This window comes from Mustela nivalis (assembly GCF_964662115.1).
Source record: "Mustela nivalis genome assembly, chromosome: 7".
NCBI classification, from domain to species: domain Eukaryota; kingdom Metazoa; phylum Chordata; class Mammalia; order Carnivora; family Mustelidae; genus Mustela; species Mustela nivalis.
In genome coordinates, this window is record NC_139026.1 from 84,576,448 (window position 1) to 84,599,899 (window position 23,452).

At 41.4% G+C, this 23,452-nt stretch overlaps 1 protein-coding gene across 2 annotated transcripts; it reads right to left on the reverse strand.

The window, feature by feature from the left end:
* Window positions 1-9,136: 9,136 nt before the first annotated feature.
* Window positions 9,137-23,332, reverse strand: SLC38A2 (solute carrier family 38 member 2). Of its 2 annotated transcripts, XM_082742313.1 has the most exons (16): window positions 22,962-23,332; window positions 21,597-21,795; window positions 21,179-21,260; window positions 20,916-21,031; window positions 17,972-18,045; window positions 17,787-17,879; window positions 17,577-17,658; window positions 16,084-16,166; window positions 15,565-15,623; window positions 15,306-15,473; window positions 14,823-14,902; window positions 14,607-14,707; window positions 13,934-14,058; window positions 13,406-13,550; window positions 13,195-13,292; window positions 9,137-12,149 (listed from the first exon to the last, which is right to left on the reverse strand). In XM_082742313.1, the coding sequence occupies exons 2-16, from the start codon at window positions 21,710-21,712 to the stop codon at window positions 12,051-12,053; spliced, it is 1,521 nt and encodes a 506-aa protein (XP_082598439.1). In that variant the 5' UTR covers window positions 21,713-21,795; window positions 22,962-23,332; the 3' UTR covers window positions 9,137-12,050. The 2 variants fall into 2 exon arrangements, with proteins under 2 accessions (XP_082598439.1, XP_082598440.1); XM_082742314.1 differs by lacking the exon at window positions 20,916-21,031 and having other exon boundaries at window positions 22,962-23,302.
* Window positions 23,333-23,452: the final 120 nt, after the last annotated feature.

Genomic DNA, 23,452 nt, shown 5'->3' on the forward strand with positions numbered 1-23,452 from the left:
TGTAGATGCCTAAGGAGAAGGGAAGCAGAGGGTTGGGGGCTCAGGAGTGAAAGATGGGCTTTTCATACCACAGGCTTATGCCATCTTTTCAAGAAAACAAACCCAAAAAATGCAATTTATAAAATTGTTTTTTAAATCATTACTTGTCTCTTTAAAGTCCCTTGGCCATTCTCGTCCTCAAAACACAACTCTTGACTGCTTCTTGTAGTACCTCAGCCTTCTCCTTCTTCCCTATTCCCCATACTCTCAAACCTTATTCTCTGCTTTCCCACCTCTTTTTCGGTTCTCCATTAACTGGACCCTTTTTTCAGTTTTCCAGACTAGGCCCAGAAGGAGAAAAAAGGGAGAGTTTTATCTTTCGTGACCAAAGAGGCTATCTGTGTTTCCCTTGCGTCACGCGTCTAGGATAGGAAGCTGCCCTCTGTTCTTATTGTAAGTCACACCGACTAAGATGGCTATGCTTTTTTCAAAATGAAAAAAGCAAATGTTGCTGAAGATGAGAGAAATGGGAACCCTCGGGCATTGCTCATTGGAATGTAAAATGGTGCAGCCCCTGTGCAAAACAGTTTGGCAGCTTCTCAAAAAGTTAAACATAGCATTATCATATAACCCAGCAAAAGAACTGAAAGCAGGAACTTGAACAAATATTTTTATGTCCATGTTCATAGCACAATAGCCAAAAATGTGGAAACAACCAGTGTTCATCAGCAAATGAATGAAAAAGCCCAATGTGGTAAATACATACAATAGAATATTATTTAACCATAAAAAGGAATGAAATATTGTTCTATGCTGTAACATAGATGGACCTAGAAACATTAGGCTTAGCAAAATGAACCAGGCACAGAGGGACAAATATTATATGCTCCTGTTATATGCGGTACTTAGAATTCACAGACTTATAGAAACAGAAAGTGGAAGAATACAGATTACTGGGGGCTGAGGGGAGGGGCTAGGGAGAGTTGTTTATTGGGTATGGAGTTTTTCTTGGGGATAATGGAGAAGTTTTTGGGTATGGACAGGAGTGATGGTCATGTGTTCAGTGCCACTGAATTGCATGCTTATGAATAGTTAAAATGGTAAATATTAGATTACATGGATTTTACCATAATAACCTCCCTTCTCATTACCATTCTTTCTCTACCTGCTATGTACTGTTTCCCCCATCACAGAGATGCAAACTCAGGCTGAAGAAAATAGCATTCTCAAGGTCACACATCTAGGAAGCACGGGTTTGGGATTCAGATCCATGTATGCATTCAAGCCTTCTCTTAATTGTATACTGCACTAAACCATTCTGTTATTTACTGTCCCACTTTATCATAACAATATTAAATTGCAATTAACTGTTAGTCTGTTCCTCTGGTTTGATTGTGAACTTCTTTTTTTTTTTTTTTAAGATTTTATTTATTTATTTGACAGAGATCACGAATAGGCAGAGAGGCAGGCAGAGAGAGAGAGAGAGGAAGCAGGCTCCCTGCTGAGCCGAGAGCCTGACTCGGGGCTTGATCTCAAAACCCTGAGATCACGACCTGAGCTGAAGGCAGAAGCTTAACCCACTGAGCCACCCAGGCACCCTAATTGTAAACTTCTTAAAGGAAGGAAAAAGTTTCTCCGTCTTTGAATGCTTAATGATTATCTCGGGGCCTGACACATGGAGTCTTCTGGAAGCTGAAGGCATTGCCAACAGTTAGACCCAGCTAGGTCTTGGTCTGACATGGGCCTGTAATGGATTCCAACTCCGCAACTATTAATGTAGCACTTATTCTGAGTACTGTTAGATGCTGGGGTGTAGGGACAAGGAGCACAGTCTCCCACTTCAGGGAACTTCAGTCTAGTGGGCCAGGTGTAGACAGTGAGACAGTTTCAGAGAACCATTAGACACTTGCTCAGAGAGTGCCCACGGTACCACGGAGGAGATGGTGCTTGATCTGAGTCTTGATGAAAAGAGGAAACGAGCAGGAAACGGGCAGAAGACAAAGCCTATATGAAGGCGTGGAGTGTATAAGGGTGGGTGGGTTCTGGGAATGATTCTTTGTGGTTGGGATATGGAGGGAGGGGCAGGCGCTATGCTCTGATACAAAGCTGGGGAGGTGGGAGAAGTCCCGAGTCGTGAAGGGCCACAAAGATTTGGGGCTTCATGCTGATGGATTATTTTCAAAAGACAAATGATATGATCACATCTGTGCTGTGGAAAAAGTCTGAGTGCAGTGTGGGGAATGGGTTGGAGAGAGGCAATGCTGGAGTCCCAGGGCAGATTCCAGAAATGCCAATGGCTTGAAGCCATCTGAGAAGGGTTGCAAGCCAGGGGTTATAGGAAGGGCCCTGTCACTCAAGGGATGTAGCACAGATGCCAGAAACAGGGACTGACAGCCAAGCCTGGAAGTGTAAGGAAGCTGCCGTCAGAGAAGGCAGAAGTCAAAGACGGAGTCCAGGAAGCAGGTTGAGTCAGGAAGCAGAAAGTGAGTGCCAGCCTGGGGCATGGGTTCCAAAACTGGGATCTCAGGGAACCGGAGGATCCTTCAACATCCCAGAGGAAACGTCAAAGCCACAATGCATGTCCCCTTTTTATGAAAGGCAGGATGAAAGGAGCCAAGCATCTGGGGCCCGAGAGCTATTCTTATGTATGTCTCTCTGCCCAGTCCCCTCTCCCTACTCTGTGCACGGTGTAATCTTTTTCTCCTCACATTAAACTACATTGAGACTTTGAACAATCATGATTTCAATGATTATTCAGCATTCCAGATGAACTTGTCACTTTGATAGAGCCCTTGGGACACAGAGACCAAAAATTGGTAGTGGGGTGGAAACTGCTATCGTCCTTGTAGCCTGGGTTGAGAGACACTGAGGAAGCCAGGCTGCTGTGGACTGTGTAGGCCTCTCATCATATCCAGCAAGCTCAAGAAAGGATAAATGGGGAAAACAAACAAACAAACAAACACCAAAACATCAATATTTATTGATTACTAATTTGTTTAAAACATGACATTTCCAGGGGCACCTAGGTGGCTCAGTGGGTTAAGCCTCTACCTTTGGCTCAAGTCATGATCTCAGGATCCTGGGATCAAGTCCCACATCAGGCTCTCTGCTCAGCAAGGAGCCTACTTTCCCCCGCCTCAGCCTCAATGACTACTTGTGATCTCTCTCTCTGTGTCAAATAAATAAATAAAATCTTTTAAAGCAAACAAACAAACAAACAAACAAAACATGAAATTTCCATTTGCCAGAGCAGAACATTGAGGAAAAAGTTGGCAATTTCATGTGGTTCGGACTGTGTAAAAGTCCCCTTGTGGGCCTCTGAGGTACATAACTGACTTAATCAGTCACATTCACCATTGGTCCAAGGAGGCCCCTTTTGGTTTGTCAGTTTTCCCACGCTCCCCCGAAACACCAGAGAACTAGAGCCCTGATGAGCTTCCATGAAACCTGCGTGTTTTCCCCTCCCTCCCTTTTCAAAACCCTCCCGCAGCAACTGCTGTCTTGAATGTTGTGTATGTCCTTCCTTTGCTTCTTTCTCTCATTGTATCCAGCATAGAAGTATGAAATCGGGATACTCCAGTTGTCGTTGTTTTGAAGTTTATGAAAAGCACATAAGGCTCTAAGTATGTGATATTCTGAGACTTGCTTTTTTCTTCAAGGTATTACTAAAATGAACTGTAGTTCACCAATTCTCAGTGTTTATAGTATTCCATTGTCTGATATACAGTGAAAAACACTTTCTGGGTTACTTCACTCCATCTCCAAAACAACCCCCAAATGGGCAGTTCTTATTCATCCTTACTTTGAGAGTAAGTTAATTAATGGTAAGACATCAAGACTGAGGCTTGAGTCTCAACTCCATCACTTTCTGGGCAAGTCGCTTAACCTTGAAAGGTTGAGATTGATCTACAAGCCTCAGTTTCCTCTTCAATAAAATTTGGATTAAAAAAAAAGCTCCTGCCTTAGGGTACTATAATGATTATCCTTAGTGTGACCCGGCAGGTGGTAAGCACGAAATGATGTGAGTTATGTTAGGTTTTATTACAAAGCGTACCCACTGGGGCATAGGCAGATTGAGGAACTTGCCAGCGATCAGATAGCTAGTAATGGCAAACCAGAACTCGAACCTGTCTTTGCACAACACAATGACAAGATCATGTTTTTCCCCAAGACCTTATCAGTGTATTATGAGGTGTGTGTGTGTGTGTGTGTGTGTTGTGCTTGTTTAAAATGCAATTCACTAGGCTTTCTGTCACAAGCAAGAAGAAATTTCTCTTGCTTCATTGCCTTCAATACAGGCAGTAAGTACTAAACATTTCTTTTTGGAACAGTTTATGAGAGAAGAATGTTTTCAAATTTATGAGGCTCTCATGCAGTTAGAGAAGAGATTTTCATATTCCACATATTTCCTTCTTTGGATCTTTCTATTTAGGGATCAGTTTAAAAATACAATCCCTCTATCTGGAGCAAAAGGGTTGTGAACTCTGAGTTCCACATCTCTTGAGACTTTCAGTCACTTTCAAGGAGAAATACAAAGAAAATGAAAGGAAATAAAAAAGAAATATAGCTTATTTTTGGCTTGGAAAACAGCATGATTCTGTGTTAGGCTGCAGTCCGTTGGAGACACTGGAAGAAAATCTGTCATTTACCAAAACTTCAGGGGTGCTTTTCCTCTCAAGAAAATAAACAGTTGCTTACTGGAATTGCATCCTTAAAATAGACATCTTCAATATACTTGGTTTCTTTTACTGCCTGTTGACCAGATGCCTCACTTTTAAAAATTGTATCAATGTGGGATTTTGCCACATTTCCAGGAAGAATGTGTATAACTTTGGAAGTTTAAAGCTATACACCGAGGACCTGGGAATAATTCCAGAAACCCCTGAGAAACAACAGATGATTCACGGGATTCATTTGTGATCACTTGTCCTTTTAAAGCTAAAGACCACCGGAACTAGATCTAACCAGAGTTGAATTTTTCTTCAAGATTTCCTCCCCTCCATCTTTGAAAAGACGATGGCTTCTTTCAGCAAACTGAAGTCACTTGTTGGCAATGGTATCATCTTTGACTGGGGGCAGGAAACAGATTATTCAATATCTATACCGATTCTCTACTTAGATTGCTTTACCTACTTTACCTTAGGAATAGATGCCTGGAAGGACCTGAATATTTCCTCGGCCACATATTCATAGTCATGGAGACTTGACCTCTTTGTGACTCTAGTGTCAATCTGAAGGTTGTTGGGTTGTACTGAGGTCAAGATGATTGGGTTACAGGGGTGTCTGGGTAGCTCATTCCTTAAGCACCTGCCTTCTGCTGAGGTCATGATCTCAGAGTCCTGGGATCAAGCCCCGTATCGGGCTCCTTGCTCAGTGGGCAGCCTGCTTCTCCTTCTCCCACTCCTCCTGCTTCTGTTCCCTCTCTTGCTGTGGCTCTCTCTGTCAAATAAGTAAATAAAATACTTTTTAAAAAAAAAAAAGATGATTGGGTTACAGACAGGATGCTAGGACACCACCACCTTATCAATAAGGAGAAAAAGAGACTGTTTGAAAAAGGTGACTCAGCAGCTGATCTTCAGGCTGGCAGGATTCTTGGCATCTTGGGGTCTCAATCTCCTGAAAGAATTGAGAGCCATGTTTTCATGCCATGTTCCATAGGTCTCTAGATTATGGTAGGACCTCACGGGCCATTGTGGAGAGATGAATCAAGTGGAAGGAGGTTGGAAGCTGGATCTCTTAGTCTGTAGACCTCACCCCTCCCCATTTCAGCCAGCATAGATTTGCTTTTATTCTCATTTATAGAATGGACTCTACATCAGATATTTTTAATATAATCAGATGAGAAAGTTGAACTTGCCATAACTCCTTTCAGGGAAATTAAGTAGTCAAGAAGAATACTAAGGTAAGTCCAGTAAATTTGTGTTCAGTAAAATGCTATCTCAGGAAAGTGAGTCCTGATGACTTAAGAACTTCTGTTTATCTGGGAAAGATAGACCGGTTTGAACACAGAGTAGAATTACCCATGGGAATGGAAAACAGGCTGTGTATGTTGTGGGAGGAAGGGCAGATAGAATCTCTAGTTCACAGGCATAGCCAGAGGGACTTGGTAGAAGAAATATGTCAAATCAGGTTTTACAAAGTGGTGCACAGTGGGATGCGTAAGGTAAAAAAAAAAAAATTTTCTTTTCTTTGGTACCTAACCCTCTCAACACCCCATGCCCCAAACAATATTTTGTAAAACTTGTTCAGTAAGGCTTCGAGGCTTTCATGGTGGATAGATTCTTCCTGGAGAAGGCAAGAGATACCAATGTTTGCAAACTGATGGTGTAGAGAAAATACAGATACCATGCACATGTTTCGTTTGGTGATTTCATCAGAAGGGCTCCCAAGACTCAAAAGCAGATGATACTCACTTGCTCAGATTTATTACAGCAAGGGATACAGAGCAAAAGGGAGAGGGAAAAGACGCAGCAGAGGAATCCGGCGAGGTCCGGCACAGGGTTCCAAGAACTTCCTTGACCGAGGCCACACAGGAATTAGTGCTCTTTCTCTAACAGTGAACTATAGGGATGCGTGGGGAATGTCTCTGCCCGGGGAAACCAAAATGAGTTCCAAGTCCAAGGCTTTGGTGGGGGACTGGTTACGAAGGCACATTCTGCTTGGCAACCGGTCTTGGCAACCAAAACTCAGGACCCCAACAACGAAACCAGGTGCACATCATTAATCTTGGCATCTGTGTGGAACAACCTGAAAAGCCAGTATAGCATGGGCCGTTGCTTCGAGTGTATGCAAGAAAACCATCAATCACTAACGTAAGAACAACCTTCTGAGGCCCACATTCCCAGGAATTGGCCAAGGAACATTCATGGTTACCTTGAGGACATAAGGAGTAAGCAACCAGAATAACTAGACCCGGGGCGTGAATGTTCCCCCTTAGGGTACCTGGAGCACAACCAGGTCTGGCCAGCATTTCAAATGGATTTTACCGCCGCTGCTGCAGCAGCACCGCTTATATGGAGTAGAGGTTAAGGATGGCTTCTGCCACCTGGAGGCAGATCCCAGGCTAGGCAAGGAAGCCTTGCTGTCGGACAGAGGCTTCCGGTTGAATCTGAATAAACTCTCTTTTAAGTCAGAGTGTTGAATTTCATGGTACTCGCTGTATTTATTTTACAAGCATTTAGTAAATTTTTTCTTAAAAGTTTAATTCTCACCCCAGCTATGCTATAAGAAATACAGGGGATATTTATTTACTCAACAATTATTTGGAGTACTTAATGTGCTGTTTGCTGGACTGTTGTGAATGTTGGAGATGAATTAATAAAATGACAGTTGTCTGCTCTTATGAAGCTTACAACTCACGTGGGGAAAATCAGAAATGTAATTGAAGGAAGATCTAATCCACTGACTTGGGGCAAAGTTATAAAAGAAGACAGATGTTCTACCTACAAGTCTAGAAAAAGGAAATCCAGAGGAAATGAGTTTATTGGTATCACGAGGCTGTTTTATCAGACAGCTTTCTGCATGTCTTTCTAACTAGGGTTAGGGTTACCAACCCTCCCGGTTTGCATGGATTAAGGGGTTCCCCAGGTTGCAGTACTCCCAGTAGCTAAAGCTACGACCGTTGGTGACCCTATTTCCGGCTCATGACCATGTCACTCCTCCTCTGAGAACTCTTCTCCCCACCACGGGGCTGGGTCTTGGCAGCTATGAATTTTTGTGCTGTGTCATCCTGCCCACTGGGCTGTATTGGAGATCAGGACCCATTATTAGCCAATGCGTGTCTTGAGAAGTTGGCTGAAGAAATTGCTCATTATCTAACTGCCGAGCTCTATAGTAGGTTTCTGTCCGTAATTCTGGCTTGTAGGTTTCTGTCCTTAAGGTCTCTTGGACAAATCCAGCATTTGACCCTTGGGAAGGCTGTTTATCTTCTAATTCTCTGAGGAACCTGATCTCCTGCTAAGTTCTCTTTTCCCCTGCACCATTTTTGCTTAAGCTAATTTAAATAGATTTTCTTTACTCTCACCAGAAGCTTATCTAAGCCAATTGTCCAGGAAAAGAGTATTCTCCAAGTCAGGACAGACTACTCTAGTTCTTCAGTTAGAACATTCCTAGAATATTCCTCAGGTTTACTGGAAATATCTTTTGGTATTTCCCTGGTTAGAGAACTGCATTTTCACCCCTTGATATAGATATATTTGAAATAAATATATTTATTTCAGATTAATCGGCATTCTGCTTCATTTTGATATCATTTCTTTAGAGTGGCTAATTCAAAGTGTATGGATTCTGTTACAACTGGAGTCTGACACAGAACCCCACCCTCTTTTCCTTGGGCATGTTAATTGTATGCAGTAGGCATTCAATTAAAACTTCTCAGAGGAGCAACAACCCGCTAAGCCTTTTCTTCTTCAGTTCAGGTGTGTCACAAATTCTGCTCTATTTTCTAACCACAAATAACTGTCTTGACCATTGCTACCGGATTATTCTCTTGCAGAAAATTTCACTTGCCTTTGCAACCACTCCCAATCATACCTGCTACTCTGAGGTATCTTCCTTTTTGTTTCAGCCCTAGATCTCTCACTGCATATGCCCTTAAGCTTCCAAGGCTCAGTAGGCCATTCCCGACCACTACCCTGTGTGTCTTAGCAAGCCCCCTCATAGCTAGCTTTATCTAGTACCCAGTCAGATAAACCTCAGCTTGCCTACGATGGCTCTGCAACAAGGCTTCCTCTTCTTCTCTGGACTGGAGCACCTCAGCTGAATTCCCCAGACTTCTAGACCTTTCTCAGTGCCCTTTACTTTCACCTGTGCCTCTGCATCACCTGGGTAGGACTTCGGTGAGGGGGAAATAAAACTCTGGGCTGCCTTCCAGACCAGTGGAATTAAGACTACCACAGGCACATGTTCCAGAAAGCTCCATTTTTAAATAGCTCCCGGATGATTCTGATGCACTACTGGCACACCTACGGTAGGCCCAACCCTAGGTCCTTGAGGTGCCCTTTACCGTTTTCTTTGTATTCCTTCTCACATGTTGCAAACTTTAGGAAAACTTTTTTCTCACCATGCCCTTCATTAGAATTTCCCTCATAGGGGGCCTAATAAGCTCTGATGTGTCACCAGACACATTATCCCCCGACCTCAAAGAAAACACTGCTACTCAGGATTAAGCATGGATTTATTTTAGTTCAGTTAAAACATACATTGTTTCATTGAAACGGTGTAGCACTCTTTGCCAACAAGTCCTATTGGAACCGCTGGCCTCTAACAGTACGGTGGGGGTATTTACACTATATACAGAAAGCTAACACACCCAGGTTTCTCTTTCATTACATTAGATCACATTTGATTTCATTACACTAGATCACATTTTGAAACTACTGCATTTTGAAAATTAGACCTTATTTAAATTTTAAATAAGAGATCTGAATTTGCACCAAGTTTTCATGAAAAAATGTGATGTTCATCCAGTCTGTTTATTGCAAATACAATTTAAACAATATTTTAAATTCTTAGTGTTTACATAATTTGTCAATTTGTTTATATTGAAATCTCTGTACAGGTACTTTTTGGGACAATTCTTATAGATACATGTGAGTTCATCAAAATGCAGTTAAGAAACTTACAGGAATATATACACTTGAACCCAAGACCCAAACCTGACATTATATACATTATATATTACAAATACATATGGACAGACAATGTATGTACAGATTATCATAAATATTGAAAAATAGGTTAGCTTTAATGGATTAATGCTGTTCTATAAATAACATTACAGTCATAACTGAAACATCCACGGAAGACAGTAATGCAAAATGAGGTGACAAGACAGTGGTTTTAATACTGAAGACTGCTCATTAATGGGAATTCACTGTTTTAGGAACCTCAAGGCAGACAAGATAGCTCCAAGAAAACCATGCAATGGAATTTACCCTAGGCAGTTTGTTTTGAAACTCCAACAGCCAAAAGAGGATTGAACGAGCCTCCCCACGTCAATTTGCTGTGAGAAGAAAATTCCTTTTTTCTGTTCCTTCCTGGTTGCCACGGTAGTTTCTCCCACATGAAAAGGATGTAAACTGTAGAAAACAATTCTACTTGGTACTTCCTGGCAGGTCTCAGATACAAAATCAGCAATTCTTCCAGGAACTCAAGCAGAAGTACCAATTCTTGGTCTGAACTAGAGGTGAGGTTCTGGATCTGAAGGGAGTGAGTGCTAAAACCCAATTAAATGAAAGCAGCGCCATAGAATCCATCTTCTCACTGCCTTTCTGGATGGTCCCCAATCATGTTATTTTTGTAGGAACACAAATGGACCATTGGTTTCACCCAATGTAGCACTACAAGACGTCTTCCAGTTCCACAAGGGTCTTCACAGACATATCCTGTCTGTAATTTAGTCACATATAATACAAGAATGTGTAACAAAAACCATGTCTGCCATGTTTCTGGCCCCTACCTACAACTAAAAATGCTGAGTTTAAGAGGAAACCTTAGAGCCAGAGGCCAATTGATGATTCCATTATTTGCTTCCCTCAACCACTAATGGAATTATGTGTATTAGATATTAGACATGATGCCTGATGAGCAAAGTACCACATTATTTAATATATTCACCATACACCATAACGTACAATAAATGTGCTCTTAAAGCCACGTGATTTTTTCACTTCTAACTGGCAATGAAATGGAAAGATGAACATGCAGTTGGACCAACTACTTACACTCAGGATGCACTGTTTTCCCTAGCTAACCATCTGTTGGATGTAAACAAATAATTCTGTGTTGTACAAGAATGAGATGACAATCCAGTGCAAAGGAGTTTTAAAACTTACTGCATGAGATAACCCAGTGGCCTGTCTGAAAAGAACTTATACCAAATACCGGTGTAACCTGTGAATTAGACCTCTACTGTAGACAAAACAAGAACACAACTAAGCCATACATTATCAAGTAATTCCCACTTCCAGCAGTAGATGAACATTGCAAAAAGTTGTACTCTCTGGATAGAATAGTTTTGGCCTATAGCCATCAAATGCCCATTTCCCACTGCTGGAAGCAATGTCAAAAAAAGGGCTGGCCCAAAACAAAAACAAAAACAAAAAACCCCCCCAGAGCTGTCAATACAGCTCTGGAGACAGATGCAACTGAATAAACCCTGTTTTACCCAATTGCACTATTTGGTACCTCAAAATTAGTTATTTTACTTCCCACTGCTTTGTATCTTCCATTCTAATAGATTGAAGCCATAAGTGTATTTCAGTCTGAATGAAATAAATTAATTGGGGCCAGAGAAGAAAAGTGATGAACGAGTTCATCTGATTTGGTATAGCAATATAATCCATCAGTTATTCTTTAATGGTGAAGTCTGAATGGAAAAAACTACGCTCCTATTCATGGTACAATTTGTCATTACATCATTTTCTCTAAAAATTTTTTTGGGTTAAAAAAAGTATTTGGCTTATTATGCCTACAATAAGGCAAATCATTTTACCATACTAATATTTGTTTTTAAACACCAATGGTTTTTTCTTATGGAATTTGTTGACAATTGTTTTTGGATAAAGTTTAAAAAGAAAGCAACTTTTTTTAAAAGTAAAATAGTGCTTCTGAGGTCTTAAAATATTTTTGGTACAAAAAAATAATAGTGTTTTTCTCAATGGTTATTTCAATACTTTGCTGTAAATTAATAAGAATTGTTTCTCACATCGAATGGTTCCATTAGGCACATTCAAGTAAAATCATAAAATATCCAAGTTAAACAATGACACAGCCAACCATGTGGCTTGATAAAGTTAAAGAGTTCGTCCATTCTCTGGAATGGAATAAAATTGTCACTTCCATTAACCCGAGACTCGTGGTTTGGTTGTTCATATCCATTTCTATCATACAGAATAGTTTCTTTAAAAAGAAAAAAAAAAAGTTCACTTATTCTGCACTCAGAAGAACCAGCGAGGAATCTGCACTTCAAAAGGAAGTGAAACTGAAAACATTAGGTGAAATTTCATAGTAAGTTGAGAGTTGACTCAACACTGGCATCAAGTGGACTAGCGGGGTTTCAGCGGCACCAGTTAATGGCCACCTCCGTGGGCATCGTGTACCCAATCCAGAACAATCAAGGCCATGCTTCCGGTCATCACGACTATGCCACTTAACAGGAAGAACACAGCCTGCAACAAGCATAAAGAGAAACTCATCAGCCAGCAGAAGACATACCCGTGAACATTCCTTCCTACTTTTAAAAATGGGCTTGAAATCACTGAAATGATGTATTTACAGGGCTACACTTTTACCTTGCTCAGATAACTGTCTTAAGTTATCAAGAGCTTACCTACAGTACAAAATAACTCGGTTTTTGAAATCTTCCCCAAATTTGCTTTCTCATTCCTTTGTTTCAGACAGAAATGTAAATACTTTTCTTTACGGAATGAACTACTTCACGTCGTAAGCAGAACGGGACTAGTTTTTTGTTTGCTTCTCACATTTCTTAAAACTTCAAAAATTTTAAGTCACAATATCAAACCGAAGTCATCCTAAAACACAGCCTGGTGAAAGCCAGAGTTTTTCTAAGAGACATGAGTAAGTTTACTCCTCATTCTACCCCCTTCAGTTACTGCCACTATGTATTCTGAATAAAACAAGAATACAGCTGAATTATATAGAATTATAAACAATTCTAGTGTTTTAATCAGACTAGAACTGTAGCAGGGTGAGGACTGAAAGGCAGTCTTTTTGCTAAATAACCTCCCCCCCCCCCGGACCTTCTGTAGTTAACATGATCATGTTCTTTGTAAAATCAGCTGTATTACACTTTAAAGTTCATTTTATTATTTTAAAGTATAGGTATAGCCCTCCTCCCCCTGGCTCCTTGCTTTGAAGACAGTTTGAAGGCCCATGTAAGTGTCGAAGTGGGCAGCGAGACAAATACCAGCTCCACTAATGCGGGACGCTGACTGAGCACCTCCACACTGCACATACACTCTTTATCTGTGCTCCTACCTCTGAAATATCTCAACTGCTTTCTTGTAATTAACTTAGGCCTATATTCGAAGGCAAACTGTCTTCCACCTTTCCTGCCCCAACCTTCCATCTGTGAAGATCACCATTAAAGAAATATACACTAGAAACTTAGAAGTAGAACCAAGGGACTAAAATCAGGTAATTCTAGTTTTAGAAGATCACGACTGTTTCTGTAAGTCTGAACAGCTCACTCACCCCAATCTTTTGTACAGATTTCATAGGTTCTTTCTTCACTAACTTGATATAAAAGGCAGATGGCAGAATAAAGATCAACATAGCAGCTGCAGATGCCCCTGAAAAAGAACACAGACCACTTCTTGAGAATTCAGTGAATCACTGGTCATTCCTTTTTTAAACTTTAAAATCGCTGATGTGATAAAGGACTCTGACACTTTCTAAAACTTACCGATGAAACCAAAGATATCTCTAATTGTTGGGACAAAGATGACAAGCAAATTGGTAAATGCCAGGATAGACACGGTTATGATACTATGACGCCACCAACTGAAATCTTTTGCTGCACACAGCAGGTGAGTTACAGAACTCCGGATCTGCAAAAGCAAACAAAGAGAGAGATGAAAATTCCAGCTTTAAATTAATGGGGGAAAAAAAATCCCCAAATAACAGGGGCTGTATCTTTAAAAAAAACTTAAAAACCCCAACTTTCTAAATACTTAAATTGTGCCCCTTCTTCTACTGCTGTTTCCTTAACATCTGAACATTAAAAGATCACTTTAGGTCTTCAATTACGGAAAATATACTCAGAATGTTTTAAAAACCTACAAAGTATTTTAAATAATCCCTTCAAAACCACCATCAACTTGGTATTGCTCTAAAAGCGTTTCCCTTCTTACAGAAGAAGAAAATCTCACAAGTCTTTACATGTTTAAAACCTCATTCCTGGTGAGTGGAAGGAGGGCAGGTGACCACTTACTGGGAAGATGACTACTGGTACCGTCAGGGTGACAGCCACTAGCACAGCCAAACGAACAATGAGAAGAAGAATATCAGTTCCCATGACTGTAGAGTAGGTATGAAGCAATTCTGATTCAACATGTTCTATGGGGAAAGACAAAGGAAAAAAAGCTTCAAGTGAGCGGTTTCCTCTAGAGATTAGGTGGGAAATCTAACTTACAGCAAATACGCAGCAAAGTTATTAGCTACTCACAAAACGGGTATAAACTATGAGGCTAAGAAGATTAATTTGGAATTAGGATTAATGCAATTAAAATAACATTGAAGGAAAATTTTCCTAAATACCAAGTAGAGATTTAGCCACATGACCCCCATCAAAAACAACAGGAGCTACATAGCTAAATCCCATGGTCTGGCTTACAGTTTGTGTTGTAGAATGTGAAGATGACTGGAAAAGGAGATAGCATAAACCCAGATGGAAGCGTACCGTAAGAATGCCACCAAATGGCTAAGATATGACCCTGGGCTTTAGAAATTACTGATTAAAGACTATAGGAAATTCTCAGCTCTAAATTCAGTTTCTCATTCCAAGTAGGAAATACACCGAAACATGGAATTTAAGTGATAGATTATACATGTGCAAGTATCAATTTTACTTCATGAAGTGTTTCTGAAAGCTAAACATTATTTACCATAAAATGTCAGGTATCCAAAGAGGGCAGCAAGCAGGTACATAAGAAACATGGCGAAAAATGAAATCTTGGACACATTCATCATTCTTCTACGGCTGCGGCTATGTAAATTCAAAGAAAAATACAGATATATACTTGAGCAGTAGTTATAAGCAGTAATCAAATGTTCTTCTAACTTTCCCAATGAATTTACATAAAAAGAGGAAGAGCACTCACCCTTTGAGTTCTTCGTAAATGGGAAGGATAGCAGGATGACAGACAAATGAAAAGGTCAAAATTGGAACCGCATAGACAGTCTGTAAAAAACGTGAAACATTTACTTAAAATCCTCATGTAACACATTTGGGTCATCACAGGTCTGCAGTTTGTATTTTTAGAGTAATGAATTTTAGCATCAAACCCTTAAAGTTTTCCTTCTTCTAATCTCTCACTAAGTGTGATCAATATCCTAACCTCAGAAGGTGTCAATTATTAACATCATAGGATTATTTCATTTCAGTTCTCCATCCATTTTAAGATATAATCTAACATTTTCTTCTCAGTCTTTAATAATTCAGTAACCAGCTACTCATGTTTTCTAAAGAGTAGCTATACTACCCCTCCTCCTTTTGCCTTGGGAGTTATTTTTAAATTTCCAGGGGCTAGTATCCCTCTCTTCTTCCCTAAAATCTTAAGAAAAGAAAAACTACATTTAGTCACCTGTGAGTTGAAGATAAAATAACGTGGTCTGCAAGAATCATCGTCCGTCATATTAAATACCATCTCAGGTGTAAAAGCCGTCGGCTGGGTTAAGGTGCTGTTTAGGGTCTCATTAATTATCAAGCCAACTTCCACAGGGCAAGGAATCTGAAATTTCTTGCAAATCACCTGAAAACGAATTATTTTTGCATTTGTTAAACTGAATAACCTGACTGGGCTCATAAACCAATCTCTAGCTTTAAAAAAGAGATATACCTACCACAATCAGGAAGAACATCATACACAATAAGGAAAGGCCACTGGTATATCCCAAATATCCTGTAGGACACAGAAATTATTGCTTCAATATAACACATTTCAGGCAAAAAGATTTTCTCAACTTTTAGGCAGTAACTCAATTCTGTCTGAAAGTCTTTAGTAATGAATACAATATTAAATTTCTAATTCTTAGGTACTAAGGTATAGAATTACTTAACAAAGCTTGCTAATAACTAAAATAATAGAAACTTTCATTTTATGTTATTACTATTTATAAAGCACAAATATTATCAAGTGTCAAAATATCCCAGCCCATCCTGGTAGCCACTGTTAGGATTTTGAAAAGGCCCAGCCCATCTGGTAGCCACTGTTAGGATTTTGAAAAGGCCTACACATGTGTACGTGGCAGCTCCCAAAGTCCTGTTTTGGGGAGCTTTTTAGCTTTCAGTTTCTATTAAGAGATAGCCAACTAGCTAGTGATAGGCTCATTTCAGTTCTCTTTAGAGATGGGTTTACTCACCTAAATTTCTCAGCAGGGACAAAGGAAGAATGAGCACCAGCGACACCAGCAAAACCAAATAGTCACCGTTCAGATACCACAATCTGAATTAAAGAAAAGAAACACAAGGTGAAAACCAATCATGAAAATTCCCAAGATACTATACACCTCTTCTTACTGGACTCATTTCATAGAGACACTATAAAAATAAACACAAAAAACGGCAGGTCTGGAAAAAGCACTGCTTATTCACAAAAAGCCTACAGAGGCATAAACTTCTAGCTGTGTGCTAGCTCAATATTCACTCAGGTTAGAAATGGGGTATGAACAGTGTAACTTTTGTCCCACTGTTTGCTCTGGGAAGGCTGCCAGCTGATTCATAACATAAAATGCTTCTTAAAGGCTTGATACTAATGTAGGGAACAAAGCAGCATTGTTAAGTCAGTAATCTTATCTTTCAGCATTTTTAGAAGAATTGTATACCAACTCGGTTATAGCTTTGGCTTACAATTTTTAATGCGAGAAACAAGGAAATTTAAAACAAGTTTCTTTTAGACACTTATTAGCAAGTGGAATTATTAAACACTTCAACAAGGAAATCTTCTCATACTTAGGTAGAACACATAGGCAAAGACAAACAACAAAACCCAATCCCCCCAAACCAGAATTTATTCCAGATAGTCAAGAGTTATGTTGTGACACCTTGACCCACCTTGACTCCAAAAACAGTCAAAAGGTCTCTTCTGAACTTAGAGAAAATATTACCCATGTCTCCTATAAGAGTTTTAACAATGTCTTTTCCTTCCTAATTAATCAACCATACCCTCTCTTAAATCACTATTTTCAAATTCTAATTGTCCTGTGAATTCCACTACACTTACTTACTTCAGCAACAAAGACCCCACAGAAAACTAATGTTTAAAGATCAGCTTATTAAATTTCTAAAGCCAAAGAGATAACCACACTTCTCTATTTTGAGATAACCGGCTGTAAGTAAGTGGGGAAGTAAATTGCCCTTCCCCATGTTTACTCTAGATAAAAACCTGTTAGTCCACTGGGAGGAATAACTGTGCTACAAGGATAAGGTTTCTACAACGTGGCCATACATTTTCTGGTCTTATGCATTTGAACAGATTAAGTTTTAAGAATTTCAAATTTATGAAAAATCAGACAGGACTGATTTGTAATGTAATTCAAAGCTTCAACCTGACTTAGGTTAGATTTTGTGTTTCTCTGCTACAATTTCTTAGAGAACAAATACCAAAAGAAAGTTAAGAAAACCTGCTTTCACACACAGGTTAGAGAAATTATTATCCAGAATTACAGCATGAGCTTCAGTCTTTGGTCTTTCATTCTTACGACTTCAAATCAGTCTATGAGGGACTTCTTGGTCAATTTTAAGAGGAACATTTACAAAAAATAATTGCTAAGTATTTTGTATTCAACTTTGATAAAATGTATCTAATCATGTTAGACTATAATTTTTCTTATGAGTAACCTTACTTAGCACCTACCCAGTTGTATCTTCAATGTTCATTAATGCCTGGATCACCAAAGGTAACTCATATTTCACTATGAAGAGGTAGCTTGACATAGCTGGAGGAAAACAAAATTATACCATTACAAGTGCAAAATGTGGCATGTGACACCAAAAGTAACGTGTCACCACTCTGCTACACAAAGAGTAAAAAGTCTACCCAAATGACCTTTTAAAAAATTCTCACCTCCAATGTTCTGCATTGTAATTGATCCAGAGGCTGCAAGCTTTCCAACTAATCCAAATGCTTTATGTCCCAACTGTTCGTATAATAAAGACCCTAAAATAGAAGAACACAGAAGCATGAAGGAACGAACGAAGAAAATCCTAACAGGCATAACTGTTTTAGAAGTATCAAGAGTGCTACCATACCTCCTTCATTGGCAGTCTTCAGAAGGAGATGAACAGAATACAGGGAAAATATTGACACAAATGTCAGGAGGATTCTGATGAGAGAAGGAAAAGGCACAGGGTTATACATAAGCACAGCTATATGTAAAGGCAATTCTTATGCTTGTTATCAAAACATTATGTCCTAATATTTCTGTGCTAGATAGATAGATAGAAAGCCCCTAAGAACTGGTGCTCACCATCCTGGCTAGTGTCAACATTTTCCCTTAACCTGGTATTAAAAACCTGCATCGTGTCTCAGGTGTTAGCTCCAAGGTACTGGTTAAGAGCAAGGGTTTACCCGCTGCACCAAGCATGTCGGGAAACCCAGGAAAGCTGAACTTTAAGGTGGTGGAGTTATGAGACCTAGAATTTGGTTCTGGCACCAAAATATTTAACTGTATTCTTGCCACTTCTCTGCATTTTAAGGTTCCTTTTATCTGTAAAATGATGCCTGTCAGTAAAAATGTAGCACATGAGGCACTTGTGAAATCCAACTGAGACAGGTTCAGGAAAGACCCTGAGACCACTTGGACTATGTAAATAAGAAGAGGAATGGGACTAGGAAGGGAGTGAGATACCAACATTGGAAGCATCGGGCACAGCTTTAGAACAATTAGGCAAAAGTTAAAGAAGTAAGCACTGGGATGATGTACTGTATTGCACGCCATGGTGTGGAATACAGGCCCAGTATTATGATGAAATTAAACAATGCCTGTGCTAGAACAAGTAGCCCATCAGTCTGACTGGGGTTGCTCTTGGCTCCACTGGGTGGAACAACAACAAAAAAAAGACTAGGGGAAACTAGAGGTTCCCCAGTGTCACTTAGTGTTCCTTTAAAGATACAAGTTCTCTCTCATTGCAGATTTACTTTCCTCCCCTCCTGGGAAAGCTAAGGAAAATGTGGATTTTTTTTCTATTAAAAACAACAACAACAACAACAAAAAAACCTCAGGAAAACCCATTGAAAACTTTGCAAACAAGACCATTACTTTTCCTGAAGTCTGTAAAGGAAAACCAAATCCGGTACCATATAAGATCTGGCAAAGAAATTGAGGTCTGTTAGTTATAACACAGGTGGTGGCATTGAACTGCCATTCCAATGTCAAAAGCTTTACGGGGCCTAGTGAGAGGTGGAAAAATGACACCATTGGCCTTACCAAAAACAATGTTTGAAGTATGCAGACAAATTCAGTCTTCCTTTCTTACACTGAAATTACAATGAGGGATGAATGGACTTTATAACCTTTGAGAGGTCACTTTCAAGCTTAAGGCTGAGTCTGCCTAATAAGGTTAGCTAGAGTTGTTTAACCACACTGTGATAGCCACATGGCTTCTGGCCCATTTACCTCTACATCCTCTAAATGCACATTATAAAATACTGATGGGATTAAAAACTCACTTGTTTAACCATTTATTAAAAGGGTTAATCAAACACATAGACCTTATTAAAGTATAATTTCAAAGGCACAAGGGTAACATCAGAATTTTGTTTTCACTTATGAAACAGGTGCCATTTTCTCTCATGTTAACTAGAACCACACTAGCAGCATTAAAGATCGCCCAGTTTTTACAGTTAAGAGTCAGGAAGGATTTTGGAGTATTTAACAATGAGGCCATTCAAGTTCTCCAATAAAAAATTCAACACTCTCTGGTCCTTCCTATGTAAATTCCTTCACCTTAGTAGGAGGTCTCAAAAAGCTTCATGCTAATGAAGCAAGCTGCTAGCTTCCAATGCTCAAATGCCAGGCTTAACTTCGGTACAGGAAGTAGAACTTTGCAAAGGTCTTTTCTTTTCATGAGCATTCTATTCTGTTGGAGAAAATAACTTGAGTAGATGGCACCCATGTGTCACGAGGGGACAATTCCCTGCTCCCTGTAAGATGTGGTTTCTTCATCAGCACAATAAATCACACTATCTTCCACAGAAATTGCCTTAGCAGGAGCCCAAGGGTACTTAAAGTTAACAGCTATGATACAAATATCATGGAAGATGTACATTCATATCTGCATGTGTTTTTGTTGTGTACCTTCTTCTCCCTGGAAAACAGGGTTTCTACTTTTCTTATTAAATTATGAGAATCATGACCCCACACCAGTTAAGAACCACTGCACTAAAGTGTTCTACTGCTCCAAAATCCTATTCTAGGCATTTATGCTAGAGAGCACAGGAATAAATCATTTTAACGGGGCAACTAGGGAAAAGAACATTTAAAAGCAAGTACTTATTAAAATATTTATTTTTTTGCTATGGCATGTGGCAATCACACAGACCTGGAAGAAATAAATATTAGAATAAAACAGAACCAAAAAAAAAAACAAAAAACAAAAAAACAAAAAACAAAAAAAAAAAACACAACAAAACAAAACAAAACAAAAACAAACCCAACATATGGGTTTCTTTTTAGTGTCCAGAAAATTATGACTCACTTTTCTTAGAACAAGCATGTTCCAGGTTAAGCAAATACCACCACACCCTATATATTCTAAAAAGTCTGTCTGCCTTATGAAAAGGTTCTTGGGAAGACTATGTCAATTTATAAACTGAGTTGGAAGTACCATGCTTATTAGTATTTTTTTGCTAAACATTCTGCCAGAACAAAATTTCTAACAACTATGGATTTATCAATGGTTCTTTTTAGATATACAAACCCTGTTACCACTTAAACTATTCCCACTGACTTAATGACTTTTGATTTAATTACTAGTTTCCAGTGTTGTCCTATTTCTTCCTAACTGGCTTTCTGGAGATCATGCAGTTTACATATTACAACAAGGAGGCTTTTGGGTTTCTCATCTTAAATTTCACACAAATGATTTTAAAGTTAAGTATTTCAACTGTAAATTCTGTCTCTGGAGCCGAGAGTTTTATGTTTTATCATATTAACTGCCCTGCATGGCAGACTCACTACTTACACATACTTACATAAAAAGAGCAATTCCAGTATTAGCCATGGCATAAGAAAGCCCAAGGATTCCACTGCCCACAATCGCATTGCTCAGATTAAATACTGACATTCCAAAGGAAGTAGTACCTGGATGCTACATAGAGGGAAAACGATAACCAAACATATAACAATAATTAAATGGAGAAAACCAGCTTTGGGCAAGTTAGATTGAAATCTAAAAGTACAACTATTCTTTCACTCCATAAAGCCAAAGACACACAAATTATTATGTTCAACTTACAAAGTCTGTTTCATACTTCTTCTTCCCCAGATTTGATTCAAGTAAAAAGTTCTGGTTTTCAGGATCTACATCTGCATAATGGCTGTGAGAAGGGGGGGGGAAAGGAATTCTCAGTCTTTTCGAAACAGACAACGGAATGCTTTAACACAAACAGCCCTTTAGTTGTCACGCACCTTCCCGCACCTTCCCTGAAATGCGTAAGCGTTAAGTAGGAGTCGACTTTCACCAGAGATACTGTCAATGCGACAATCGATGCTCGTTTCAGAGACTATACTTGCTCCAGATGCTACGGTAAGTTACAGCAACCGAAGCAGAATTCCAGGTCAAGAACCCTTAAGCCCCGCAAGCCGATCAAAAAACAAAACAAAACAAACAAAAAACCCCACAACAACCCCAAAACACACACAACTTCTCCCACCTTTTCAGAGCAGCTTGCTTGGTGGGGTAGGAGTAGTTGAAATCGCTGTTGGAACTGTAGCTGCTGCTGTCCTCATCCGGGGAAATATTGAACCTTCCCATTTCGGTTTTCTTCATGCTGGCACCGGGAGGAAGAGAGGGTGCAGCGGTGAACACTGGGCTCCTTTTGTCCTTGGCGGTGCACCGGCCCGCGCGGCTGCCTGCGAAGAAGGTAGAGGCGGCGCGTCAGGACTGCAGCGCTCGCCCGCCCGCCCGCCAGCCCGCCGTGGTCACGTGACGCCGCCGGGAGGCGCAGCGCGGCTGATTCATCCCCGGCCAGGCGAGTGGAAAAGTACCAGCCGAGCGCGAGGGGCGGGGGCGCGCCGAGGGGCGGAAAAGTACAGACAGCGGAGCCGCGGAGAACAAAGATGGTCCCACCGCGGCGATGCGCCCGCCACGGCCCGCGCCCTCCGGACCCCAAAGCCCCTCTCCAGAGGACTTTAGTACTGCACGCTCTCAATTATCCCAAATCGGAGGGGAGGGGTGCACGGGGGCTCTGCTTCGGCTTTTCTCCAGCCTCTCTGGTCGTGCACAGGCATGCAGGGCACACATCCCACCCAGACATTGGTTAGGTGTGCGTGCAGCCCAGGCGCACGGCTCCCAGTTTCTAGCATTTGCAACAACAATGCGCGTAATCCATCTTTTCATGCCCGGAGTCCCAAGATGGGGAAATGCCTCTGCAGCAGAGAGCGAACTCAAACGGGGCAGAAAGAGCTGACATGGGTCCTCTCCCGAGAACAGGAGAAAGCCCGTTCCCCGGCGACAAGAGGCGCCGGGGGTTTGTTTACACGCGCACGCCCGTGCCCTCGAGCACACTCGTCTACAGGCATTTGGCTCGCGAGCGCTTTCGCCCGGCCGGCCCCTCCTATGCCCGGAAAAGAAACTGATGCAATATCGATCTCCGATTATCAAATCTTCCGGGGCCGTCTTCCCCAATCGTGGCCTGTGTATACGAGAAGCCCGAACCTTCCTCCGCTGCCCCCATATACCAGATCCCCCTCGATCTCATTTTTTTATTAATGCAAATCAGTCACAAGACTTGCCGCAGCGGAGCCGCGGGCCGGGGTGGTTCCCCTCCCCCTAACGGGAGGATGCAGCTCAGCTCCCGGAGGGCACGCGGCCCCCGCGCCGCGCCCCTCCCCCGCCCGAGAAAGGCGGCGACCCTCGTACCGGCCGGGACCGAAGGCGGGTCCCGCCGACCCGACACGCCAGCGCCGGAGGAAACAGACCCCGCAGCTACCTTCCCGCCGCGGCCCCTCCCGAGAGCCCCTCCCCCACTCCCGCCCGGGCCCCGCGCCCTCCGCACAGACGCCCCCGCCCGCGTTACCTCGGTGGTCTCCGCTCCTGTATCCCGGAAACGTCACGCAAACGCCTTCGGTGGTTTTTTCTCCGCTAAACAAAAATCGTAAAACAAAAATAAAAACAAAAAACCAGCAATAGGCAGGAAAAATAATTTTAATAAAAAAAGGAAATGGCAAGTCGCTGCCGCCCCAATCGTCCGGCGTCCGCCGTCTCGAGGGAAAGGCGCGAGGCTGCGGGAACGCGTGGTCCGGCTGCGGGCGGTGCTGTCGAGAAAGCTCTCCGGGACGGCGGCGCCGCGCTGCTCTGGTGCTGCCTGCCCGGCAGCGGGTTATAGCGGCCGCCCAGGAGAACGCGTCAGGGGGCGGGGCCACGGCCTCCCGGGTGCCTTCTCTTTGTGTATCAACACTACCTGGGCTCCGCCCCCGGCCCGCCCGGGCCCGCAGACTCCGCCCCCTGTCCCCCTCCCCCCTTTTCCCTCCCTCCCGCGGCCCACTCGGGCGGCCGGCCCCGCCCGCT

Coding starts and splice junctions, on each gene's coding strand:
- SLC38A2 (XM_082742313.1), bottom strand. CDS start 21,712: ATGAAGAAAACCGAAATGGGAAGGTTCAATATTTCCCCGGATGAGGAC. Junction 21,261..21,596: donor AAGCAAGCTGCTCTGAAAAG/GTGGGAGAAGTT, acceptor CCCTTCTCACAG/CCATTATGCAGATGTAGATC. Junction 15,474..15,564: donor TGATGTTCTTCCTGATTGTG/GTAGGTATATCT, acceptor ATTCGTTTTCAG/GTGATTTGCAAGAAATTTCA.